Consider the following 25,994-nt stretch of genomic DNA (forward strand, 5'->3'; position numbering starts at 1 on the left):
ACACAAACAGTGCAATTTCTTTCAATTATTCAAACAAAGAAAATCTCTTCAGCACCATACCATGCTCAAGTTACTTACTCCCTATGTAGTATAATAGAGTGCCACATTGTACATTCAGTTCATCAGGCATTGAACTATCTGTGATTCTAGCCAAGGGAGCATCTCCCATTGATGATGTTAATTACTATGTCCATGACTTGTTCCATTTTCAACTTTGTTTATAGGGCAAAGTGACTTTTCTTTTTTGAGACAGGGTCTTATTCTGTCCCCCAGGCTGAGTGCAGTGGCACAATCATGGCTTGCTGAAACCCCGAACTCCTTGGCTCAAGCAATCTTCCCAGTTCAACCTCCCAAGTGGCTGGGACCACAGGCACACATCACCATGCCCAGCTAGTTTTTGGTTTTTTCCTGCAGACAGGGTCTCCCCTTATTGCTCAGGAAGGTCTTGAACTCCAGGCCCAAGCAATCCTCCTGCCTCAGCCTCCCAAAGTGTTGGGATTACAGGCATAAGCCACTGCACCTGACCAGGGCAAAGCGATTATTATTGCGTGAGGCAAATGAAAGGAGAATCAAGTTTCATGTCTCTATAAAATGGTGCTATTTTTGGTTTACTTATTATTGCAAGTAGTACTGATTATCCAGAAATAGAAAATATAGGCAATGCTTAATCATTTGTATCTAGTTTACATTAAATTTTGAACTTTCCTTAAAACCCCCAAAATAAGTCATTTTCTAATGTTGTGTCCATCTAAGGCCTGAAGTCTAAAAGTACCTTGGTCACATAAACATTCTCCTCAGCACTATGAATTGAGCGGTTGTTTTTATCTGTGTGCATTATCAGCTGCCTTAGGAGCATCACCAATACACCTTTTTTTTTTTTTTTCTGAGACAGAGTCTCACTCTGTTGCCCAGGCTGGAGTGCAGTGGCACAATTTCGGCTCATTGCAACCTCTGCCTCCTGGGTTCAAGCGACTCTTCTGCCTAAGCCTCTTGAATAGCTAGGATTACAGGCATGAATCACCATACCCGGCTGATTTTTGTATTTTTAGTAGAAACAGGGTTTCACCATGTTGGTCAGGCTGGTTTCGAACTCCTGACCTCATGATCCACCTGCCTCGGCCTCCCAGAGTGCTGGGATTACAGGCGTGAGCCACCACGCCCAGCCACCAATACACCTTTTAAATCTTCTCACCCTGACTTTCTCAAGCATATTTTCAGCCTTCTGGAAAAATGTGTGTATCTACTTGGATGTACTTGGCAAATATTTATTTGAGAGTAAGGCCTATACAACGTTTTTCTGTAAGGTAATTTTTTCCACTTAATAACATAACTGCATTTCACAGAAATATCATATATATATATTTCATATTAAAAAATCCTTTTGAAATTGGGTCATATCTTCAGCTCATTATGTTTATCATCATGTGTTGCTTTCTTTCTTCCTATATTCCAATTGTACTTACCAATACCATTGTTCCATAAGGGTACCTACTTTTTTTTCTTTTTGAGACGGAGTCTCGCTCTGTCGCCCAGGCTGGAGTGCTGTGGCCGGATCTCAGCTCACTGCAAGCTCCGCCTCCCGGGTTCCCGCCATTCTCCTGCCTCAGCCTCCCGAGTAGCTGGGACTACAGGCGCCCGCCACCTCGCCCGGCTAGTTTTTTTTTTGTATTTTTTAGTAGCGACGGGGTTTCACCGTGTTAGCCAGGATGGTCTCGATCTCCTGACCTCGTGAACCACCCGTCTCGGCCTCCCAAAGTGCTGGGATTACAGGCTTGAGCCACCGCGCCCGGCCTAAGGGTACCTACTTTTTTTGACACATGAACATTTTGCATATTAATCGCCTATAAATATATTTTTACTTTCACAAGAAATACAATCGTCTGTTTTCCTGAAAGGTGGAGTCTTATTGAGCATTTTGTCTTCTAAATTTTGCTAAAGATATATGTACAGAAGAACATTTCTCTGCTATTTGAAAAACAATGGGCCAGGCGTGGTGCCTCACGCCTATAATCCCAGCACTTTGGGAGGCGGAGGTGAGAGGATCACTTGAAGTCAGGAGTTAGAGACCAGCCTGGTCAACATGGCGAAACCCCGTCTGTACTAAAAATAGAAAAAGTAGCCTGATGTGGTGGTACACACTTGTAATCCCAGCTACTTTTGGGAGGCTGAGGCACAAGAATTGCTTGAACCCAGGAGACGGAGGTTGCAGTGAGCTGAGATCGCGCCACTGCACTCCAGCCTGGGCGACACAGCCAGACTTTGTCTCAACAAAAAAAAAAAAAAAGAAAGAAAGAAAGAAAAGAAAAGAAAGAGAAACATTATAGTGGCAATTGACATTCTGTCTCATCCCAAAGCTTCTATTTAGCATCAGCTAGTTTTTCCATGGGAGAAAGTAGTAGTGTGGGCAGGTAGTTTCTGATTTGTCAGGGAGGCAGTGTTTTGTTCAAGATTCCTCAGGACAAGGAACACATGCCTGTAAACCCCACCAGTCTTTGAAATCTCACTTAGGTTGTTGTATGTATTAAACAGATGTAGAAATATTAGGTACTAGCACTGTGCCTCTTCACATAGCACTGTATATATATTAATGTATCATTACTGTTGTTTTTTATGTAAATGACACATTTCTGAGACTTTCTCATTTATTCTAAACTTTTTACATTCTGTATTAAAAATGAAAATTTAATCTTAAATTGTATTTAGGGGAAAATGGGCTTTTTGTTTTTAATTATCTCTAGGCAGGCAGTCTTTTAGTTTTCTGAGCAAGGAGTTGTTTTTTTTTTCTTTTTAATTTATTTATGTATTTTTTGAATCAGGGTCTTGTCTTGCCCTGTAACCCAGGCTGGTGTTCAGTGGTGCAATTGTGCCTCACTGTAGCCTCGACCTCAGCCCCACAAGTAGCTGGGATTATAGACACATGCCACCACACCCAGCTAATTTTTAAATTTTTGTAGAGATGGAGTCTCCCTCTGTTGCCCAGGCTGGTCTCAAACTCCTGGACTCCTACGATCCTGCTGCCTTGGCCTCTCAAAGTGCTGGGATTACAGATATGAGCCACTGTACTTGGTCTATTTTTTTCTTTTAATCTTCATGTCTCTCACCAGATTTTATGCCAAGATTATCTGTGCTAGCTCTTTGAGGAGCCTCTTTTTATAAAATTAAACTGGTTCATTTATTTATAAACATTTATTATGTACAACTATGTATTAGGCCGTTTCTGAACACTAGAGAAATAGTGAAAAATAACATTGAATTCTGCTCTCATTAAGCTTATTCAGTGGTGGGAATAGATTTGTTAATTCATCCTTATGCTAATAGTGATAGTGGAATATTTATTGAGCACACACAGTGTGGGAGATAACATATTTGAACTGGGGGTACAATGATGAAGAAGGTAAATCTACCAAACAAATGTGTTATCCTATGTTCTTGGATAATTAATTAGATCACCCCTAAAACTCTATCTTGCAAAATTTGATGTTTGGATGACAGTTAGTATGTGACCTTGTTTTTAGTCTCTTTCATCTTCAGCTTCTAGATCTACATATAGAAACCTGCATTTTTATGCCCTGATGGCATATATATAACTTTATAATATTTTAGAGTTATGTATCTTGTCAGATTTTCCAAGTTTTATTTTTTGCTTTGAATTGTACTTCTCATATTTTTACCTTTTAGATGAAGTTACAAAGTTAAGATTTTAGCTGTTTAAACAAATACATTTAGGAATGTAATGATAGGCCAGGCACAGTGGCTCACATCTGTAATCCCAGCACTTTGGGAGGCTGAGGCGGGCAGATCATCTGAGGTCAGGTGTTCGAGAGCAGGCTGGCCAACATGGTGAAATTCCGTCTCTACAAAAAATACAAAAATTAGCTGGGCTTGGTGGCAGGTGCCTCTTATCACAGCTAGTCAGCTGGAGAAGCACTTGAACCCAGGAGGCAGAGGTTGCAGTGAGCAGAGATCGTGCCATTGTACTCCAGCCTAGGCGACAAGAGCGAATCTCCATCTCAGACAAAAAAAAAAGAAAGAAAGAAAAAAAGAAATGTAATGATTGAAAAAAAATTCTCCATTCTGGAATGTCAGAGAAAAAAAAATGTGATGATTATGTCATTTAAATATTTTCTTCCCTCCACCCCTTTTTTTTGTCGCCGTAGGTCATTCCTAATGTACATAACAAGGCCAACAAAATCACCAGTAACCAGAACCAGGACACCCAAGAAAAGAAAGAAAAGGTAACTTGAACTTCTCAAGGCTTTAAAAAATGTTTTTGATTTTATTTTTTCCATATCTGAACTCTAATAAAAGTGGCTTTTTGATGAGTGTCAGCGTTGTAGAAGCACTATATTTATTTATTTTTTTCCTGCGAATATAACTGGTTCTTACCAGGATGGAGAACCAAAACGTGGTGCAGCGTAGATGCAAAAATACTATAAACGGCCAGCCAGCCATCAACGTCTATAGCTTTCTTTCCCATTCAGACAGGCTGGTTGTTTGTCCATTCCCAGAACGTGCCTCTCACACTGAGACTTTGATCTGGCTGCTCTCGCCTGGAAGTCCATTTCCCACATTGCTCTCCCATAAGAATCCTTTTCATTCTTCAAGGACCACATCAAAGGTCATCTCTCCTGAGAAAACTATCCTCCCTGTCAATCAGAATGAATCCTCCATTCCTGTTTGCCCACCTCTATTGAAGTAGAATCTGTTGACCTAAAAATTATTTTAAGATGTGGTGTCCAGTAAGGATGAATTTTCATTTTTTCCCATCAAGAGAACTTATTGTTCTCTTGGGGAATTGCTGTCCCACTGTTTTAAAATAGACCTCCTTTACCCACTGATTTGCAGTGCAACTCTGCTGTATCTCAGGTTACAAGGGGGAGTCTGTTTCTGAGCTTTCTCTTTGTTCCATTTGATCAACTTGTCTATCCCAGTACAAATGCTGCACTGACTTAATTATTAAAGCCTAGTAATCAATCTTGTTTCCTGATAGAGCACTTTCTTTTATATGTTTCTTCTTCTTAGACATGTCTTAATGATTTATATCATTTTTCTTTTCTGTATCCATTTAGAATCAGATTATTAAATTCCACAAAACTTTCTTTTGGGATTTTGGTTGGAATTGTGTTGAATCTATAGATTCACATAGAAAGAAGTTACATCTTTTGGATGTTGAGACTTTTAAACCATTAATATGATTTTTTAAATTTATTAATTTTTAAAATTTCTTTTAATTTTTATAATTTTCTTTCTTTTCTTTTTCTTTTTTTTTTTTTTTGTGAGACAGAGTCTCGCTCGGTCACCAGACCAGAGTGCAGTGGCGCGATCTTGGCTCACTGCAACCTCCACCTCCTAGGTTCAAGGGATTCTCCTGCCTCAGCCTCCCAAGTTGCTGGGATTACAGGCATGTGCCACCATGCCCAGCTAATTTCTGTATTTTTAGTAGAGACAAGGTTTCACCATGTTGTCCAGGATGGTCTCGAACACTTGACCTCATGATCCACCTGCCTTGGCCTCCCGAAGTGCTAGAATTACAGGCGTGAGCCACTGCGCCCAGCCTATAATTTTTTAAAAAAATATATTGAAATCTTGATTTATTCCTAGGTATTTTATTTTGCTATTTAATGATACCTTTTTAAATTGTGTTTTCTGTTTGTTTCTAGTATGTAGACACAAAATTGACTTTTATATATTTATTTGACATCTTGTAACATTATTCTTTTAAAACATATAATAATCTAGTGGAGAATACTGGAAAAACCATAATGGTGAAACAAAACAATAAAAATATAAACCTACAACCTAAAGATAAATCTTATTTCATATAGAACCTTTTAGTGTCTTTGTGTGTATGCTCCATATATATACCTGATATTTTTAATAAGAATATGAATCTTGAATTCTTATTCTATGTAGATTTTTATTTTTGGATTTTCTATACATATAATAAATAATAAACACTTTGGAATAAGGTAGTTTTCTTTTTCCCTTTCCAATCTTTCTTTTTCTCATTTTATTGTATCTGCTAAGACCTCCAGCACTGTGTTTAATAGAACTAATGATAGCTAACATTCTTGTCATTTTTCTTCCTGATATTTAAGGAAAAGCTTTTCATATTTCACCATTGAATATGATGTGTACTGTAGGTATTTGTAGATAATCTGTCATGTAACTGTCTGATGGGTTCATCTTACCCACTGCCCAAATACAGTCGATTTATCAAGACAGGGGAATTGCAGTAGAGAAAGAGCCTAATGCATACAGAGCTGACTAAATGGGAGATTGGAGTTTTATTATTACTCCAATTAGCCTCCTTGAAAATTTGGAGGCTAGGGTCTTCTTTCAAAGATAGTTTGGGGGCTAGGGAATAGGGAATGCTGATTAGTTTGGTTGGTGATGAAATCATAGGGAGTCCAAAACTGTCCTCTTGCGCTGAGTCAGTTCCTTGGGGGAGGCGAGGCAGAAGACCAGATAAACTTACCAGTCTGGGTACGTTGGCTGATCCATCAGAACGCAGAGTCTGGAAAATACCTTAAATACTAGTTTTTATAATAGTAACATTATACATGGAAGCAACTGAGGAGGTTAGGAATCTTGTGGCTTCTGACTGCATGACTCCTAAACCGTAATTTCTAATCTTGTGGCTAATTTGTTGGTTTTGCAAAGATGGTCTGGTCCCCAGGCAAGTAGGGGGTTTGTTTTGGAAAACAGCTATTGCCATCTTTGTTCCAAAGTTTAACTATAAACTAAATTCCTCCTGTTGTCAGCTTGGCCTATGCACAAGGATGAACAAGGCCAAGGTATTGGAGGTTAAAGGCAAGATGGAGTTGGTTAGGTCAGATCTCTTTCACTGCAATAGTTTTCTCACTGTTAATAAGTTTTGCAAAGGTGGCTTCAGTCAGGTTAAGGAAATACTCTCTTTCATTCCTGCTTTGCTAAGAATTTTTACCATGAATGGCATGGGCATTGAATTTAATCAGATGTATTACTAATCTCTAGTGAAAGAAGTGTGTGCATGTATAAATTTTTTTCTCCTTGAATCCCTTAATGTAGTAAATTATATTAATAGATTTCAGAATGTTGAACCAATCTTGACTTACTGGAATGCAATTTATTTGGTCATTTTTTTGGGGGGGAGCCCATTGCTGGTATTTCTTTTAGGATTTTTCCATCCATGGTCATGAGTGAGATTTGCCTAGAAATTTTCATTTATATACTGTCCAATCTGGCTTTGGTTATGGTAAACTACTAAAATGATTAGTAGGAGCATGTATTCTTTTAAGTTCTCTGAGAATTTGTATAAAAAAAGAAATTATCAGCCGGGCACGGTGGCTCATGCCTGTAATCCTAGCACTTTGGGAAGCCAAGGTGGGCAGATCACAAGGTCAGGAGTTCAAGACCAGCCTGATCAACATGGTGAAACCCCATCTCTATTAAACATACAAAAAATTAGCTGGGTGTGGTGGCATGCACCTGTAATCCCAGCTACTCCAGAGGCCAAGGCACGAGAATCCCTTGAACCCGGGAGGTGGAGGTTGCAGTGAGCCAAGATGGCGCCACTGCACTCCAGCCTGGGCGACAGAGCGAGACTCTGTCTCAAAAAAAAAAATAAATAAATAAATAAATAAATAAATAAAAGAAATTATCAGTTCCTTCAGTCTTTAGTCAAGCTACCCTATGAAGCCATTGTGGGCCTGTGTTTTCTATGTGGGAAAAATTTAAAATACTGATTTAGTTCTTTAATAGTTATTGAATCATTCTGATTTTCTATTTCTTCTAGAGTCATTTTTGGTCATTGACTCTTCTGGGAATATTAATATCACCTAAGTTTTTACATTTGTTGGCATAAACTTGTTTGTGTATTCTTTTTTTCTTTTGGAAACAGTCTCGCTCTGTCACCCAGGCTGGAGTGAAGTGATGCGACCTCAGCTCACTGCAACTTCCACCTCCCAGATTCAAGTGATTCTTGTGCCTCAGCCTCCCAAGTAGCTGGAATTACAGGCATGTGCCACTATGCCTGGCTGAATTTTTATATTTTTTTTTAGTAGAGACGGGTCTTACCGTGTTACCCAGACTGGTCTTGAACTCTTGAGTTCAGGCAGTCTGCACACCTCAGCCTCTCAGTGCTAGGATTACAGGCCTGAGCCACCACGCTTAACCATTTCTCTTAACTTTAATCATCTCTGCTCCATTCATAGTGGTTCTTTTTCATTCTGAATTATGGCCAGGCCTGGTAATTCCTGTAATTCCAGCACTTTAGGAGGTCTAAGTAGGAGGATTGCTTTAGCTCAGAAGTTCCAAGACCAGCCTGGGCAACCTGGCAAGACCCTGTCTCTACAAAATATAAAATATTAGCTGGGTGTGGTGGTGTGCACCTGTAGTCCCAGCTACTTGGAAGGCTGAGGTGGGAGGATCGCTTGAGCCAGGGAAGGCTGCAGTGAGCCGTGGTCACATGATTGCACTCTAGCCTAGGGGACAGGGCAAAATCCTGTCTCAAAAAATTTTTTTAAAAGTAAAAAATAAAATAAACAATAATGAAAAATAAAATAAGTTATAAAAATTAAAATTGATAATTATTTGCTATATCTTTTTCTTGATTAATCTTGAAAGTAATTTTTCATTTAATTTTTTTTCTGAAGAATTACCTTTTGAAGTGTGTTCGTCTTATCTGTTATATCTTTTTTCTGCTTAATTAATTTTGTTCTCATCTTTATATTGCCTTGCTTCTTTGTTTGGATTCATTCCCCTTTTTCACTCCTTAATAATCTTTAGTTAAATGTGGAGATTATTAATTTTCTTTCTTTCTTGTCTAAAATAATTGTTTAAGGTTATAAATTTTTTCTTTCTTTTTCTTTTTTTTTTTTTTTTTGAAGACACAGCCTTACTCTGTTTCCCAGGATGGAGTGCAGTGGGGTAATCATGGCTCACTGCAACCTCACTGCCAGTAGTCCTCCCATCTGAGCCTTCCAGGTAGCTGAGACCACTGACACACACCACCACGCCCAGCTAATTTTTTGTATTTTTTTTAGAGATGAGGTTTTGCCATGTTGCCCAGGCTGATCTCAAACTCCTGGGCTAAAGCAATCTGCCTACCTCAGCGTCCCAAAGTGCCGGGGTTACAGGTTTGAGCCACTGCCCCTAGCCTAAATTTTGCTAGGTTCCTGTTTACTACATTCTAAGATTTTAAATTGAATTTCTGTTTTTTGGTACTAAGGGTTTTTTGTTTGTTTTGTTTTTGTTTTAAGCTCCAATGTGATTTCTCTTTGACCCAAAATGTATTTAGAAATATATTCTGAAGTTTCCACATGAATATTTTTAAATATCTTTTTGTTCTTATGTTCTAATTTAGCTATAATCAGAGATTGTTGTTTATGTAATATTAATTCTTTGACGTTGGTTGAGACTTGTTTTTAATGGCCTAGTACGTAGTTATTATGAATGTTATATTCGTGATTAAAAAGGATAGCTATTAAAGTGCATCCAAGTTTAAAATTTTTATATCATCCTGGGGGAATTGGCCCTTTTATTAATATGTGGCAGCGTTTAGTAATACCTTAAACATCTATTTCACTCACTGATATGGTTTGGCTGTCTCCCCACCCAAATCTCATCTTGAATTCTCACGTGTTGTGGAAGGGACCTGGTGGGAGATAATTGAATCATGGGGATGGGTCTTTCCTGTGCTACTCTCGTGATAGTGAGATCTCTCCTGCCTCATGGAAATGTAAGTCCATTAAACCTCTTTTTCTTCCCAGTCTTGGGTATGTCTTTATTAACAGCATGAAAACAGACTAAGATACCCACTATCACTGAAACCATGTTGACTTTCTTCTTGTATTTGCCTGGTATGTTGGGTTGGAATTTGTTAAGCCACACACATAAAACAAAGTCAGATCTTTAACTTTAGTGAATCTAAACTTGTATGGAATTCTTTTTTTTTTTTTTTTTTTTTTTTTTGAGACAGAGTCTTGCTCTGTCACCCAGGCTGGAGTGCAGTGGCGTGATCTCTGCTCACTGCAACCTCCGCCTCCCGAGTTCAAGGGAGTCTCCTGCATCAGCCTCCTGAGTAGCTGGGATTACAGGCGTGTACCACCATGCCCAGCTAATTTTTGTATTTTTAGTAGAAACAGGGTTTTACCATGTTGGCCAGTGCTGGTCTCGAACTCCTGACCTCAGGTGATCCACCCACCTCAGCCTCCCAAAGTGCTGGGATTATAGGCATGAGCCACCGCACCTGGCCACTTGTATGGAATTCTTAAGGTGCACCTTTTTCCTCTTTTTCTTTTTCTCTTCCACCTCAAGCTAAGACCAAGGCCAGGAAATAAATCTTCTGTGATGAATATTTTGGCTTGTTTACTTTTTTAAACCTTTATCTACTACAGATTTCACCCCATTAGGAAAAAAGCCCTAACTGAATTGAACCCATGGGACAACTTTAATTACACATATGTACATGGGGGCCAATCAAGACACTGACTCCTTGAGGATTTAAGGAAAGGGTTTTTGCAAAAGATGAGGAAAAGTGTCATTAGGTTGTTTACCAAATTAAAGGATTGTCTGTTTAACCTGATTGGCCACTGTCTTTGAGTTCAGATTTTAATCACAAAGATTATATTCCGATTAGCAGTAGCACATGTTATATGATCAGGCTGTTGTGGGTTTTTTGGGGGGACACCTATTAATAAGCATAGGTAATATATAAGATTCCAGAAGATGGTGGTTATTGCTTGCAGAGGTGTTTCTTTTTCCCTACAGATTGCAGGTAATTAGTTGCGGGATTCTTTGTCAATCTTTTAGAGGAACAAGCCTTTATTTTCAGGGATAGGAATTTGGGAGGGTGATATTTTTAGTCTAACTTCCCACCTTGCTTGGCCTCAAGGGGGCACTTGGGACTCATTAAATCCTTATCTCTCATTAGATAAAAATGTGTAGATACTGGATGATTATATAAAAATCAAGACAATACAATCTGTAGTGAGAGAAAACAGATCAGTGGTTCCTTGGGGGTGGGGTGTCAGGGGAAGAGGTGGGAAGGAGGGATTTAGAAAAGACATGAACAGATTTTTAGGGATGATGGTTATGTTGACTATCTTGACTGTGGTAATGGATTCAAATTGTATCCTTTAAATGTGTGCAGTTTTGTACATGTCAATTATACTTCAATATATTGAATTAAAGCTGTTAAAGACAAACAAAAAATATTCCTACCATCTTGCAGCTTGCGTTTCTAGTGGGGCAAGGCAAACAGGATAGAATCAGTAACTGCTACTTTATTTTTTAATTTTTTTTCAAAATGGAGTCCCACTCTATCACCCAGGTTGGAGTGCAGCAGTGCAATCTCAGCTCACTGCAACCTCCACCCCCCAGGTTCAAGCAAATCTCCTGCCTCAGCCTCCTGAATAGCTGGGACTACAGGTGCACACCACCACACCTGGCTAATTTTTGTATTGTTTTAGTAAAGGTGGGGCTTCACCATGTTGGCCAGGCTGGTCTTGAAGTCCTGACATCAGGTGATCTGCCCGCCTTGGCCTCCCAAAGGGCTGGAATTATAGATGTGAGCCACCATGCCTGGCCAGTAACTGCTACTTTAAAGTAATTTGGGGACAAGACATGGAAACCCACAAAATATGACATTTGGAAGGGACTGGAATTTAAGCTCCATGAGGGCAGGGACCTCATCTGTTGGATTATTACTCTACCTCTGTTGCCCGGAACACTGTCTGGTGTCATATATATTTCTTGAATGAATAAAGAATCCTAAAATCAAATCAGATCTCTGGCTTTAGGTTTCCAAGGGTTGGCAGATGCCCTCCAGGCAAGTGTCACCTTCCAGTGCTCCACTGGACCTCCTGATTTGGGATTTATAGTTGTTTCTGACTTTAGTCACATGTCACAAAAGCACTGTTTAAACTTTAATCTGTCATTTTTATGTGGTTAAGAAGGGTTCTTCAGAATACCTAATCTACCCTATTGCTGGAATTTTGTCAATTCATATGTTGATGCAAAGATGTGAACATTCATCAAGTGTTTATTGGTTACCTATAGTCAACCAGTTACTGTGCAGCAATCTGGGGATATAACATCAAAAAGGAAACATATAAGGTAACACTCCGTGGGGACACAGACAATGAACACCACGTAGGTGAATGAACTGGTTGCTACTCCAGCCACATCTGGGAACAAGATAATGTAATCAGTTCAGGAAAATTCCACATAAGATCCCAGGAAAGAAAAAAGTATGTGTATGATTCTTATCAACTTTGGACTGCTCCATTAAACCAGTTGAATTTCAATGCATGGCAAGGGTATTTGCATTCAGTAAAAACCCCAGTAGGAACCTGTAATACCAAAAATCAACTGAGTTATTTGTCACAAAGAAAAACACCTAGCCACTGCATTAATGTGGCAACAGGAGAAATCATATCAGAATCTACATCTTCATTACAGGATGGTCTTTTAGTGGTTGCTGAATGCTCTTTTTACTGTATTACTTTTCTCTGAAATTGCATCTTAGATGCCAAGCATTTTACTACATTCTGGAATGACAAGGCGCCTTCACCATAAGAGGCATTCAGATCAGGGTGCCACGTGGAGTGAAATAAAGAGAATGTAATTAGTATGAAAATAAAAATGTGCCCAGCATGCTTTGAGAGCATACTCTTTTCAAGGTTAGGAAGCCAGGTGACTAATCTCTCTCTTTAAAAATTATTATCACTAGAAGTTTTTTTGTGTATCTTATTTTCTCCTTAGTATAAAAGCAAGACATGGTCTCAAGAATCATTGACAATACAAATCACCTGAAACTCATTTCTAACTGAGGTCTAGGTTTGGTTTGAGATCATTCACTTTAAAAACAGAGAGTGACTAAAAACTAAACAAACAAAAAACCAATGAGCAGATCTTGCATAAGTCTCTAGTTTTATTCTAGTTTGCCTCAGTTTACTGTTTTTTGATCTGTTTTGCATTATGTAGAGTGAAAGAATAGGCAATCAGGATTCATAGAAACGCTAGTATTGGCCAGGCACAGTGGCTCACGCCTGTAATCCCAGCACTTTGGGAGGCCAAGGCGGGAAGATCGTTTGTCAGGAATTCAAGACCAGCCTGACCAACATGGTGAAACCCCATCTCTTCTAGAAATATAAAAATTAGCCAGGTGTAGTGGTACAAGCTTGCAATCCCAGCTACTTGGGAGGCTGAGGCAGGAGAATTGCTTGAACTTGGGAGACCGAAGTTGCAGTGAGCCGAGATGGCACCACTGCACTCTAGCCTGGGTGACAGAGTGAGACTCTGTCTCAAAACAAAAAAGAAATACTAGTATTAACTGAAAGTTCCTAAAAACTCTTGGCTATTTTCTAAGATTGTCTTCAGTGTTATTTCATATATTTTCTTTCTTCAAGAGGTTATGAACTTTGATTATGTGAATTTGGATTCTTACGTAAAAATGATTCTGAGTTTGTGGTTTTTGTGAAAAAGAGATTCTTAAAATTATTATTAAAAGCCTTGTACATTTAAAGTAATGTAATTTTAGTCAACTATTATTTTCTGGAAACTTTGGGACTATTACATTTAAATAATGCTCATTTCTATAAGCAATCAGAAAGAGATTCTTTATTTTGAGAAATTTACATCTAATTTATTAATATGCTCTGAAGGTAGGAAAATATTTCACACTCAAAATGAAAGGTAAGGACTTTTCTTTCTCCAGTGCGGATACACAGAATGTGTTCAGCTTCTGTCCTGCAGCTATAGCCATATGTCGAATGTAGACACAGGAATGCAAAACCCCACTGGTTTTTTGTCAAAGAGCTGTTCTTTCCAGTGGACCCAAGACATGGTCTTGTACAAAAAGACAGACAGGCACACAAAAAGACTAAACAATGTATTCTCTGTTGTCTCTCAACCAATTGAGAATAGATCTTTATAGAATCAATATATTATAGATTCTCATCCCAACAAATAACTCTAAATGGTCAGACCATAAAACCCAACTTCATTTATTTCTACTATCAGTGAGGAATTACAAGTACGTATCAGAACCAAACTTGGTCTCATATCAGAAACAAAATCATAGAACTGGAAATAAAAATCAGAGAAACTCTCAAAAAAGCAAAGTTCTGTTGCCACTTGGAATTAACTGTGGGTGCCAAAAAATCATGTAAATGGGCTTAAACAGCTCATGAATTGCATCTCTGAGGCATCACAATTTAATTGGTTCTGGTAGGTGAGTCTGCTTGAGCATCTCTGTGGGACCTCCAAAACTGTTCAAAGCATAATTTAAGAAAAAAATAAAAACATGACTGAAAATTATGCAAAATGTGCAGGTGCCAGGTATTTATTTAACTCATTAATGAGAGAACCAATAGGATGGTAAGCCTGGTGCAGAGAGAATTGAAGAGAGTGAAGTGCTATTGAAGAGAGTGCTAAAAGAAAGAATGCTTAAGATTCCGATTTAGATAAAAAACTGGTTAATGTCTTACAGGGCAATAAAACTGTAACCTTTGAAGTGATCTTTTCTACAGGACTAAAATCATTTGCATCTCTACCAGACACAATTAATATGCAATGATATTGAGCAAGAATTATTTGCATCTCTGACATTTTTCTAAGGTTAATAATACGTCAGGGAACCCAAACAGCACGAGTGACAACCAGTTGTTTAGTCATTCAGCAAATTGTTCAGGGAGGCCTACAGTGTCCCCAGGACTGTTCTCAGAGTTGAGGATACCACAGAGTCTGTTTTGTGCTTTACCCTCCTGAAGGTCACAATCACCTGGTCTGGTTGTACATCCCTTGCTCCGGCTGCCTTTGCCACACCTGGGGAGAGCCTGGCCCTGTACACACCCTTCTCTCATGTGCAGTATCTGGCAATCCACATTCAGATTATAAGGAGACCAGGACATGCTTATTCTGTATTCTTTTTCAAGAATATCAGTAGAAGCTAATTAAATAAATCAGTTGTACAATTTTGCCTTAGACATAAAAAATTCCATTAAAGAGAATTCATCTGAATATTATTTTAAAACCTGGCTGTCTTTGTTCTGAGTATTGTCTTTGATATAGAATATCCTGGTTCTGAGGAAAAGGTTTACTGAAAAGAGTTCATTTGCCTTTACTCTTCATTTCACTCAGTTTTAAGTTTTTTTCAACTTAAAACAATCAAAGAGACAAAGTGATCACATTTCTGGATTCTCCTCTTGCCTAAGAGGCATTTTGTATTTGGCATCTTCCGTCATCACTCTTGCATTTTATAGATTTTTGCATTTTCTACAAGTGTATATAGTTTCTGCTTTGGTTCGACATTATCTTAAGTAAATAAGGGTGTGTGCTTTCCTTTATGACTCTCAAATAGTGTTTTCTATTTTGGAGGAATTTATTACATGCCTGCTTTCTGTAATGGACCACTCATTGGCCACTTACTGAAGTGTATCCTGCCATTAGTGGTTTTGTCATATAAAGCATAATTGAATGTACTTTATTGAAATCCTGTAGCATAATCCAGTTATTTTGGTTTTTGTGAAGTGCTTGGGTATATCGGCTCCTATTCTTTTTAGCAGCTTGAGTCTCACCATTGAGTTTGGCATGTTTTATTTTTCCCATCGTTCAAGAAAATGTCTTCATTCTGTGAAGGTAATTTGATCCTAGAGTTTAATTCTACTTTAATTGTGTATATGAACCAAATATTGATGTGCTATATCATTTCGTATGTGAATTGAATGAATATTTATGCAGATATAATTATTCACCATGAAGATATCTCTTTTTTAAAATGTTGAAGTGTGTGTTGACCATCTATAAATTATAGATGAATACATTTTCAGTTAGAAAATCTTGGTCTGTCACGTGTCTTTTAAAGAATAAAATCTGTAACTTCTACAATTGAAGAAAAAGTTTAAATCATTGTAGAATTAATACAATGGATAGTTTTTACTTATACATTTATTTTAGAAATGTCTTTCACTTGAATTTTCTGGTTAATAACAAAATTAAACTTCCACAATGTAAATAAAATACAAATAACTGATTTTCTCACTAAAGAAAGGAATGCATTCTTTTAGGTAGCTAACAGTCTTAAAAACTTGCTTTTAAATTCCTATTTTTCTGCATTAGTGTGTTTATATCACAGAGTCACTTTTATATTACAACATAAACATAAAAGAATACATTGTGTTTGTTTTACAATCCTCATGATACGAATGAAGTTGGGTATGGTCTAAATATTTCCAGACTGTCTTTTTATGCTTTTTGTCGTTGAAAGAAGAGCATTGTACAAATACAGCATTTAACCCTTCTCTCAAATTTTGCATCTTCAGAGGCAAGGAACTGCCCCACCGCCGATGAAACTCCCTCCTCCTTATAAAGCTCGGTCTGATGACAGTGATGAAAATGAAGAAGAAGATGCCTTTACCCACCGTGAGTGCCTTTTCACTATTTAGGGTAGATGCAGAACTTATTAAATTATGTTTTAACGACTGTTGTAAATTATCAAATATATGGCTGTGAGTTCTTCAAAAATGTGCATGAACGTATGCTGAAAAAGCAAATCTATACCTTTGAAGCTTTTGTGGCACCATTTCCTCAGCTTTTCCCTTTGACACTGAGAAAGGGAATATTGAAGGAAGCTATATTGTACACTATTTTTCCTATATTTCCTTCTAATCTTATTGTTTGGTTGTGAATACAAAAATGTCCCTAGTCTTTGAAATTAGAAGTTGACCCATAATTATCTGGGTTGGATGTAGATTTCAGTTGTTGATTACTTGCCTTACTCAAAGTGATGTTGCTAATGCAGAATCACAGAAGGCCCACCAACTTGTATTTTGTCCTTTAAAATTCATCTCACGATTTTCTTTTGCATTAGATGAATCAAATATCCATTCATACATATATGTAACTGTGGCTTTACTTAAAATAATTTGCATTTCTTTTATGTCTGTATAGTGTATACTATTGCTAATGTATACCAAATTTCTTTTGGAGGTGATGAAATGTTCTAAGATTAGATAGTGGTGATGGTTACACAGTTTGTGAATATACTAAAATCACTGACTTATACATTGTAAATTGGTGAATTTTATGATATGTGAAACATATGCTTCCTTAACAGAATGTTTTCCCTTCTACAATATAGAAAAGGAATTCAATATCAAAATTGAGTCAAAATTCTTACTCTAGCAGTTCCTAGAGTGTGACCTTAAATATGCCCTCTTCTATAAAAAGGGTGCAATAATGATACCTACTTCTAGGGTTGTAATGAGGATTAAAATAAAGCAATAAAGCCTTTAGCCTGCCACATAGTGAGTCTTTGATAAGTATTATATAGCTCCTATTATGGTTATAATAATTATTTATATTTTTCTTAATAAGTAACAAATATATAAATAGAAATAAAATATAAAATAAATGTAACTTTATAATAATTAAGTTGATGTTATAAAAACTTGAATTGTACTTTGCAATTTTATAAAGCCCTTTCTAGTGTCATTTTCTTCATGCATTCAATAAATCGTTTTTGAATACCATCTGCTTTTTAGTAACAGTGTTAAGTGAGTCTGCGATGGAATGAGTAACACATCGCTCCTTTTGTCTTGATTGAACCACCACCCTGGAAGGGATAATGCAAAGGCATGGGAACAAAGTGTGATAAGTGTACTGTGGGCTTTAGTTCTCAGTCTCTTTTTGGAGAGCTACACATGGTATATAAAGTTGATATGTATGTGCACATGTGTAATATATTTCCTTGTTCTGATATAGATATCAGGGCAACTGCCACAGAATGGAGCTGAGTTGTTGATTACTCCATACATTCTGGTTTCCTAGAAGGCCAGTATTTGTTGAGGTGTGCACCTAAGATTATGTTCTAATCCTAGTTCCATTACTTGCTAGTTGTGAGTTTTTGGACAAGTTATTTAACTTCTTCATGGTTCACACTTGCTTATCTATGTGGGGGTGAGCGAATATCTTATAACCTGCCTCCTAGTATTGTTGCAACAATTAGAGGAGAAAAAGCTTTTGAAGAGCTTAGTATAGGCAATGTGATACCTACTAAATGCTCTGGTTTACCATGTACCAGTCATTGTTTTAAAGCCTTTATGTGTGTTATTAACTCAGTCAACATACTAATTTTGTGAGGTTCTAATTATACAAATAAAAGCTCAGAGAAATTAAAGAATGTGTCTAAAGTTAGACAGCTAACAAATAGTAGAAATGGGGTTCAAACCCATGTACTCTTACTCCAGAACCTGTAACATGATCGACACTTGCTGTTACTTAAAACTCATTATGATTGCAGAAATAGGTAGAGCTGGGCACAGTGGCTCACGCCTGTAATTCCAGCACTTTGGGAGGCTGAGGCAGACAGCTTATGTGAGGTCAGGAGTTCAAGACTAGCCTGACCAACGTGATGAAACCCCGTCTCTTAAAAAAAAAAAAAATAGGTACAGAGTGATTTGGGGTTCTCTCTTAAATATCACTTCTATGCCTAAAATAGGCAGACTCAGCAGTGTCCTCCCCAAAGTTACAAGCTCATTTGCACAGGCACATATACACGGCAGCAGTGGGGTCAAGAAGGACACTAATTTGCTTCAAATGCAGAAAAAGACTTCTAATATTGAGCCATTCTTCAGCTATAATATTATACATTTCATAGATTCTCCAGCAGACCTATTTTGGCTGTGTATATTACTTTTCTCTTCATTCATTTTGCTTCCTAATTTTTTTCCTTCCCAGTGTACCATCCCCATTTTATACCCTATTAAATTTACTGTTAACCTTCTCCAGAAGAGTTTGAACTGTATGGAGGTATTTGTTAGAAAATTCACATTTGAAATGCACGTGAACCTGAAGCCTCTGGCCTTCCAGTATTTCCTTTTGAAATAGATCCCATGGGTTTTTCTTTGTTCCTTGACTCGTATTAAATGAACACTCTGCTCATCTGTTCTAAACTAAAAGTATTTTGGGTTGCTGTTTTATCAGATTCTTGTCCGAAGACTAAGCCTTTGTTTTTACAGTGATGAAAGTATGGCTCTGTAACTTTCCCAAGGACCATGATTCTGCAGCAGATGGCTGCAATGTAAGCTGTCGGCATACAGGGAAGTGCTGATTTTATTAGAGAGATCCAGGGATGAGATACACATGGTTTTTGGGGGTTTTTCGAGATGGGGTCTTGCTCTGTCACCCAGACTGGAGTGCAGTGGCACAATCATGGCTCACTGAAACCTCAGTTTCCCAAGTAGCTGGTACCACAAGTGTGTGCCACCAGGCCTGGCTAATTTTTTTTTTTTTTTTTTTTTTGGAGACAGAGTTTCACTCTTGTTGCCCAGGCTGGAGTGCAGTAGCACCATCTCAGCTCACTGCATCCTCAGCCTCCCAGGTTCAAGCGATTCTCCTGCCTCAGCCTCCCGAGTAGCTAGGATTATAGGAATGTGCCACCACTAATTTTGTATTTTTATTGGAGACAGGGTTTCTTCTCCATGTTGGTCAGGGTGGTCTCAAACTCCTGACCTCAGGTGATCCACCCACTTTGACCTCCCAAAGTGCTGGGATTATGGGCGTGAGCTACCACGCTCAGCCCAATTTTTTAATTTTTTTGTAGAGATGGAAACTTGCTATTTTGCCCAGCTGGTCTCAGACTCCTGGGCTCATACTATCCTTCCCAAAGTGCTGGGATTATAGGCATGAGCCATCACACACTAGTCTAAAGCATGTTAAGAGCTGGCTTTACTAGTTACTTAATTATAAAGTTTATTCAGATAAGAAGTGTTTATTGAGTTGGATGTTATGCGTGGGGAGACACTATTATAGGTGTTGAGAATATGGAAGGGAACATGGCCATTGCTCTCATTAGCTTAGATTCTGGTAGGGAGAAAGATTATAAACAATCAGATAGTTTAAATAGTGATAAGGTCTCTGAATGAAATAAAATAATAAAATTTAAAAATTATGTTAAAAATAAATTTTAAAACAAAAATAAAAAATAAAAACAAAACATGGTAGCATGAGAATAAGTGCATTGGAGAAGACGTTATTAAGTGGAATGGTTAAGAAAGGCCCAAATAGGCTGGGTACCGTGGCTCACGCCTGTGATCCCAGCACTTTGGGAGGCTAAGGCAGGGGGATCACTTGAGTTCAAGACCAGCCTGGGCAATATGGCAAAACCTATCTCTACAAAAGTTACAAGAAATTAACTGGGTGTGGTGGTGAGCATCTGTAGTCCCACCCACTTGGAAGGCTGAGGTGAGAGGATCGCTTGAGCCTGCGAGGTAGAAGCTTCAGTGAGCCGAAGTCATGCCACTGCATTCCAGGCCGAATGACAGAGTGAGACTCTGTCTCCAAAATGAAACCTAAATGAAGAAGGAACCACACTGCAAAGATCTGGCTCATACAGTCATCATATAGATGACCGCTTTTTTGAGCCTGAGACTGTGACCCACAGTGAAATACACTTTACTTAACCAATATAGATGCACACACACAGGAATATGCACGTTTAATTGAAACAAAAGTTTCATGAAATATTACTTACCTTTATAATGTGTGAATGTTATTCTTTTTTATTTTATCCTATTTCATGTTTTTAAACATTGGTTGCAACTCAGTATATTTTGTGACTAACAAACAAGTCACAACCTGCATTATGAAAAACACTAATTTAGATCCAAGGCTTTCAAACTTCAATGTGCCTCAGAAGATTCCAGAAAGCTTATGAAAACAGTAATTGATAGTCGTGGTCATTCCCTGCGCGCCCCCCCACCCCCCCAACACACACACACACAGCCCAGGCCATTTCTGTTTCCTTAAGCCTGGACCTGATCATTTGCATTTAGAATTAGTTTCCAGGTGATGCTGGTATCACACTTCTGATCCAGAGACTACAATCTGAAAACCAAAACCACTGATCGAAATGGTCTTTAAAGTCATGGGAGCCCATAAGCTTACTTAGGAATACTGTGTAGACAGCAACAAGAAGCAAACCCAGCACCTGCCCCATGAGCCAGCAAGGAACACTTTAGCATAAGGACACTTCCAGGAGATTAGGGGATTATGTTGTTTATGAGAGAACGGTGTTTCAAGAAGGCCGTCACTGACCTTCAGTGGTCAAGGGTGGAATGCTGCTAAGAAGTTGAAGTGGCTGGAGACATGAAAATAACCATTGAATTTAACAACAAGAAATTGATGAAGAAGAAGATAAAAAGGTCACTTGATAAAATAACTGTAGTATGCAGGGCGCAGGTGCTCACCCCTGTAATCCCACCACTTTGGGAGGCCAAGGTGGGCAGATCACTTGAGGTCAGAAGTTCAAGAGCAGGCTGGCCAACATGGTGAAACCCCATCTCTACTAAAAGTACAAAAATTAGCTGGGTGTGGTGTTGCACACCTGTAGTCCCAACTAGTCAGGAGGCTGAGGCACAAGAATCGCTTGAACCTGGAAGCAGAGGTTGCAGTGAGCTGAGATTGCGCCACTGCACTCCAGCCTGGGCAACAGAGGGAGGCCCTATCCCCTCCCCCGCCCCCCAAAATAATAAGCATAGTAATTATCATTCAGATTATTATGAAACTTAAATGTTACACCAATATACAGAGTGTGGTATGTAATGAGCATTTATATTTTAGATCACTTACCTTGCATGGTTGAACGTATTTTATGACATTCTGGTGTCTAATTATCATAAGAAGTCTTATAACCATTAAGTGAGAATTATGAAAAAAATTAAGAAACAATGTACTCCATCAGTGCCTAGCTCTTGGCAAAACTACCATTATCAAAGGTTGCAGGATTTGTCAAAGGTATGTATTGATGGTGCAGGAACTTTTGACTTACTTTGAGGAAATGGCCTTTCATACCTGGAATTAAAATCAGATTGTTTTGTCAAGAATTCAAGATTGGCCAGGCGGTGGCTCATGCCTGTAATCCCAGCACTTTGGGAGGCTGAAGTGGGCGAATCACAAGGTCAGGAGTGCAAGACCAGCCTGGCCAACATGATGAAACCCCATTTCTACTAAAAATACAAAAAATTAATTGGGCATAGTGGCGGGCTTCTGTAATCCCAGCTATTTGGGAGGCTGAGGCAGAAGAATCGCTTGATCACTGGAACCCAAGAGGCAGAGGCTGCAGTGAGCCGAGATCATGCCACTGCACTCCACCTGGGCAACAGAGTAAGACTACATCTCAAAAGGATAAAAAGAATTCAAGATCACTGAGAGCATAAAGAGATCACTCAGTTGACTGTTATGTGGTGACTTGAAAGTCTTGGTTTCTAACTTTAATCCTTCTTTGCTCTTGTGACCCAAATTTTCAGTTGGCTCTTGGGAAGATGCCATGTCTTTTTTCCACTAGCACTTTCAATTTTCTAACCAAAATAAAATGTTATGTCTTCTCCAAGGCTGACCTTTTACCTTCTAGTCCCAGTTTTGTCTAAAGCCATTACCAGCACTTCCATCCGCCAACCCTAGAATGAAACTTCTCTTCTGTTTGTTATGTGTCTTCCTGACAATTGATCAACAAACATACATGAATCTTCATTCCCAGTCTCTTTCGCATTTGTAGTTGTTTCTTTACTTTTTTTTTTTTTTTTTTTTTTTTTTTTTGGAGACGGAGTCTTGCTCTATCGCCCAGGCTGGAATGCAGTGGCCTGATCTCAGCTTACTGCAACCTCTGCCTCCCGGGTTCAAGCAATTCTCCTGCCTCAGCCTCCCGAGTAGGTGAGATTACAGGCGCATGCCAGTGCGCCTGGCTAATTTTTGTATTTTGTTGTTGTTGTTGTTGAGATGGAGTTTCGCTCTTGTTGCCCAACCTGGAGTGCAATGGCCAGATCTCGGCTCACTGCAACCTCTGCCTCCTGGGTTCAAGTGATTGTCCTGCCTCAGCCTCCCGAGTAGCTGGGATTATAGGCATGCGACACCACGCCCGGCTAATTTTGTATTTTTAGTAGAGTTGGGGTTTCATCATGTTGGCCAGGCTGGTCTCAAACTCCTGACCTCAGGTGATCTGCCTGCCTTAGCCTCCCAGAGTGCTGGGATTACAGGCGTGAGCCACCGTGCCCGGCCCTTTACATTTTTATCACCAGTTTTAATAATTACATGATAATAATCAGAGTCCCTTGAGTACCCAACTATGTGCCGTACATTCTCCCCAACTTTTTGAATGCATTCTCATTGGACATACAGAAGAGCCTTTGAAGAAGGTATTATACCTTCTGCTGAATTCAGCTTTGTGTCACCTCCTTTGGAAAACCTTGCCTGACTCCTTAGTTCAATATAGGTTCCTGCATTTTTCTTTCATAGCAATTAACAAAATATCATGTTAGTGTACTTACTAGATTAATATCTGTCTTCCCCGCTTAACCTTCTAAGTTCCATGAGGCTAATGACCCTCTCTGTTTTGGCCTGGGACGTTATGCAAACCCAGTATTTGGCCAAATTAATGGCAGAGGGTATATACCTCGGACAGTCAACAGTGGGGATGTGATGAAAATGCAGGTTTGCTCGTGGTGCTTCGGAGATACTCTTTCTGCCGAACTGCACCATCCACCTAGTTTCAGAGCATTTTGTGCAGAACAGCTTGACTTCTCTTTCCCCACATGCCATTTCCCACCTTATCTAAATGCTTCAGTCTCCTGAGAGAGAAATGTCTATCCCCAGAAAGCCCTGCTTTGAATACTTTGATCCCAGAGGTTAAATGCTTTTACAACAGCCAGGTCTTTCTAACCTGCAAGCTTTCATTCTTTCAGTGACATTTTTAAACTATGGGGAGCAGAAGATTTTGGAATGACTTTTTGTAACATATAAGAGAGTAGTCATAAAGAAACAATGAGAACCACACTATAGATATGTCTCTGTCTACGCAGATAAGGTCCTAGAAAGTCAGTATAATTGACTTGTTTGCTGCCACTGGCTTTTAAGGATCTAGCAAAGATATGAATGGAACCCCACACTGTAGGAATCCTAAAGCCTTCCTTTATACTTTAATTTCAGAAAAGCATGCTCTCTTAGGTGTTTTGTTATTCTACCTTAATTTTGTTTTTCCCAGAAAAGACCTGGTCATCATATATCATAATGAAATGTTTGGTATGAAGAGTATATTTGGATTATGAAGCATAATTATAAAATTAACCTGTGTGGCCGGGCATGGTGGCTCATTCCTGTAATCCTGGCACTTTGTGAAGCCAAGGCTGGTAGGTTGCTTGAACCCAGGAGTTCCAGACTGGCCTGGCCAACATAATAAGACCCTATCTACAAAAAATAAAAGAATTAACTGGTTATGTTGGTGCACGCCTGTGATCCTAGCTACTCAAGAGGCTGGGGCAGGAGGATCAGTTGAACCTGGGAGGTCAAGGCTACAGTGAGCCATGATTGTGCCACTATACTCCAGCCTGGGCAACAGAGTGATACCCTGTCTGAAAGAAAATTAACCTGTGTACTGCCCCATGCAAATAAAAACTTAGATTACCAATTCCTTGCATCTTCATGTTTTACTTTAATTCTTACCGTTTTATTTAAATTATTTTAAGAATAGGATGCTAGCTAAGTCCTTGTGAAATGTGGCTTGTTATCAATTCTGTTACTCAGAGTCACAATATTTTTAAGCTTAGAGGGGATAACCTTAAAAAAAAAACAACTTTATTGAGATATAATTCACATACCATATAATTCACCTTCTTAAAATGCATAATTCAGTGGCTATCAGTATATTCAGAATTGTTCAACCGTCATTAATTTTCGAACATTTAGGACATTTTCATCACACTTCCCCCCAAATCCCTACTCATTAGCAGTCACTCCACTTTGTATTTATTTAAAATTCATTTCACATATAAAATATATATACATATTTTAATTTTTAAAAAAGTAATTATCATGTGTTCCCATGGAGTGGAGTAGGAAACCTATCCCAAACCTCTTCTCTTCTTGCAAAAAAATTCTATATTCAAGTTTGGAAGGCAACAGAATACTTGCTAGCATTGTCCTCAAGAATCTAGCAATGCATTAAGCTCACCTCCTCTCCTCTTCCACCACAAAACAAAAAAAGCCAGAAGGAAGAGAACAAATTAAATTATTATTTACAGATGGTCATATAATTGTCAGTCTCAAAAATTCAAAACCTAAAAAGTATTTTGGCTATAATAAGTAAGGCTATATATGAATTGTGCTTTTATTTTTTTTGAGACAGGATCTCACTCTGTCGCCCAGGCTGGAGTGCAGTGGCGCGATCTCGGCTCACTGTAACCTCTGCCTGCAGGTTCAAGCAATTCTGGTGCCTCAACCACCCGGGATTACAGGCACACGTCATCACACCCAGCTAATTTTTGTATTTTTAGTAGAGATGGGGTTTCACCATGTTGACCAGGCTGGTCTCAAACTCCTGAGCTCAAGTGATCTGCCCAACTCGGCCTCCTTTCAAAGTGATGGGATTACAGGTAGCATAAGACCCCGTGCCTGGCCAAATGATACATCTTTTAAAATCTTCTTGTCAGTATTATCTACTTAGGAAATGTGATATAAATTTCCTAATAGCAATAACTGCAAAAAATAGGAAATATCCAGGAACAATGCAATTCGGAACATAAAAGTCATGGCAATGATTCATAGCTTTGGGTCATTTATTCAGTGGCACTGCAGTGAAAGCTACAAACCCACTCCCCAGAAAAATCTATGCAAATACACAGAAACACTGTCATCCATGTGCATGGGTGCACACACACACATACACACAACCTTTTTTGTTTTTTTTTTTTTTTTGAGACGGAGTCTTGCTCTGTCCCCCTGGCTGGAGTGCAGTGGCGCGATCTCGGCTCACTGCAAGCTCCGCCTCCCGGGTTCCTGCCATTCTCCTGCCTCAGCCTCCCAAGTAGCTGGGACTACAGGCACCTGCCACCGCGCCCGGCTAATTTTTTGTATTTTTAGTAGAGACGGGGTTTCACCATGGTCTCGATCTCCTGACCTTGTGATCCGCCCGCCTCGGCCTCCCAAAGTGCTGGGATTACAGGCGTGAGCCACCGCGC

The 25,994-nt window shown here is 38.9% G+C and overlaps 1 protein-coding gene across 3 annotated transcripts in view; it reads left to right on the forward strand.

The window, feature by feature from the left end:
* Positions 1-25,994, forward strand: part of PATJ (PATJ, crumbs cell polarity complex component) — a 419,471-nt gene that overhangs the window by 171,087 nt on the left and 222,390 nt on the right. For all 3 annotated transcript variants that reach the window (XM_025398758.1, XM_025398765.1, XM_025398774.1), the window contains exons 26-27: positions 4,158-4,235; positions 16,308-16,407. In XM_025398758.1, coding sequence (XP_025254543.1) covers positions 4,158-4,235; positions 16,308-16,407 — 178 coding nt within the window. The remainder of the gene's footprint in view (positions 1-4,157; positions 4,236-16,307; positions 16,408-25,994) is intronic.

The sequence above is a fragment of the Theropithecus gelada genome, chromosome 1 (genome assembly GCF_003255815.1).
Source record: "Theropithecus gelada isolate Dixy chromosome 1, Tgel_1.0, whole genome shotgun sequence".
In the NCBI taxonomy this organism is placed as follows: domain Eukaryota; kingdom Metazoa; phylum Chordata; class Mammalia; order Primates; family Cercopithecidae; genus Theropithecus; species Theropithecus gelada.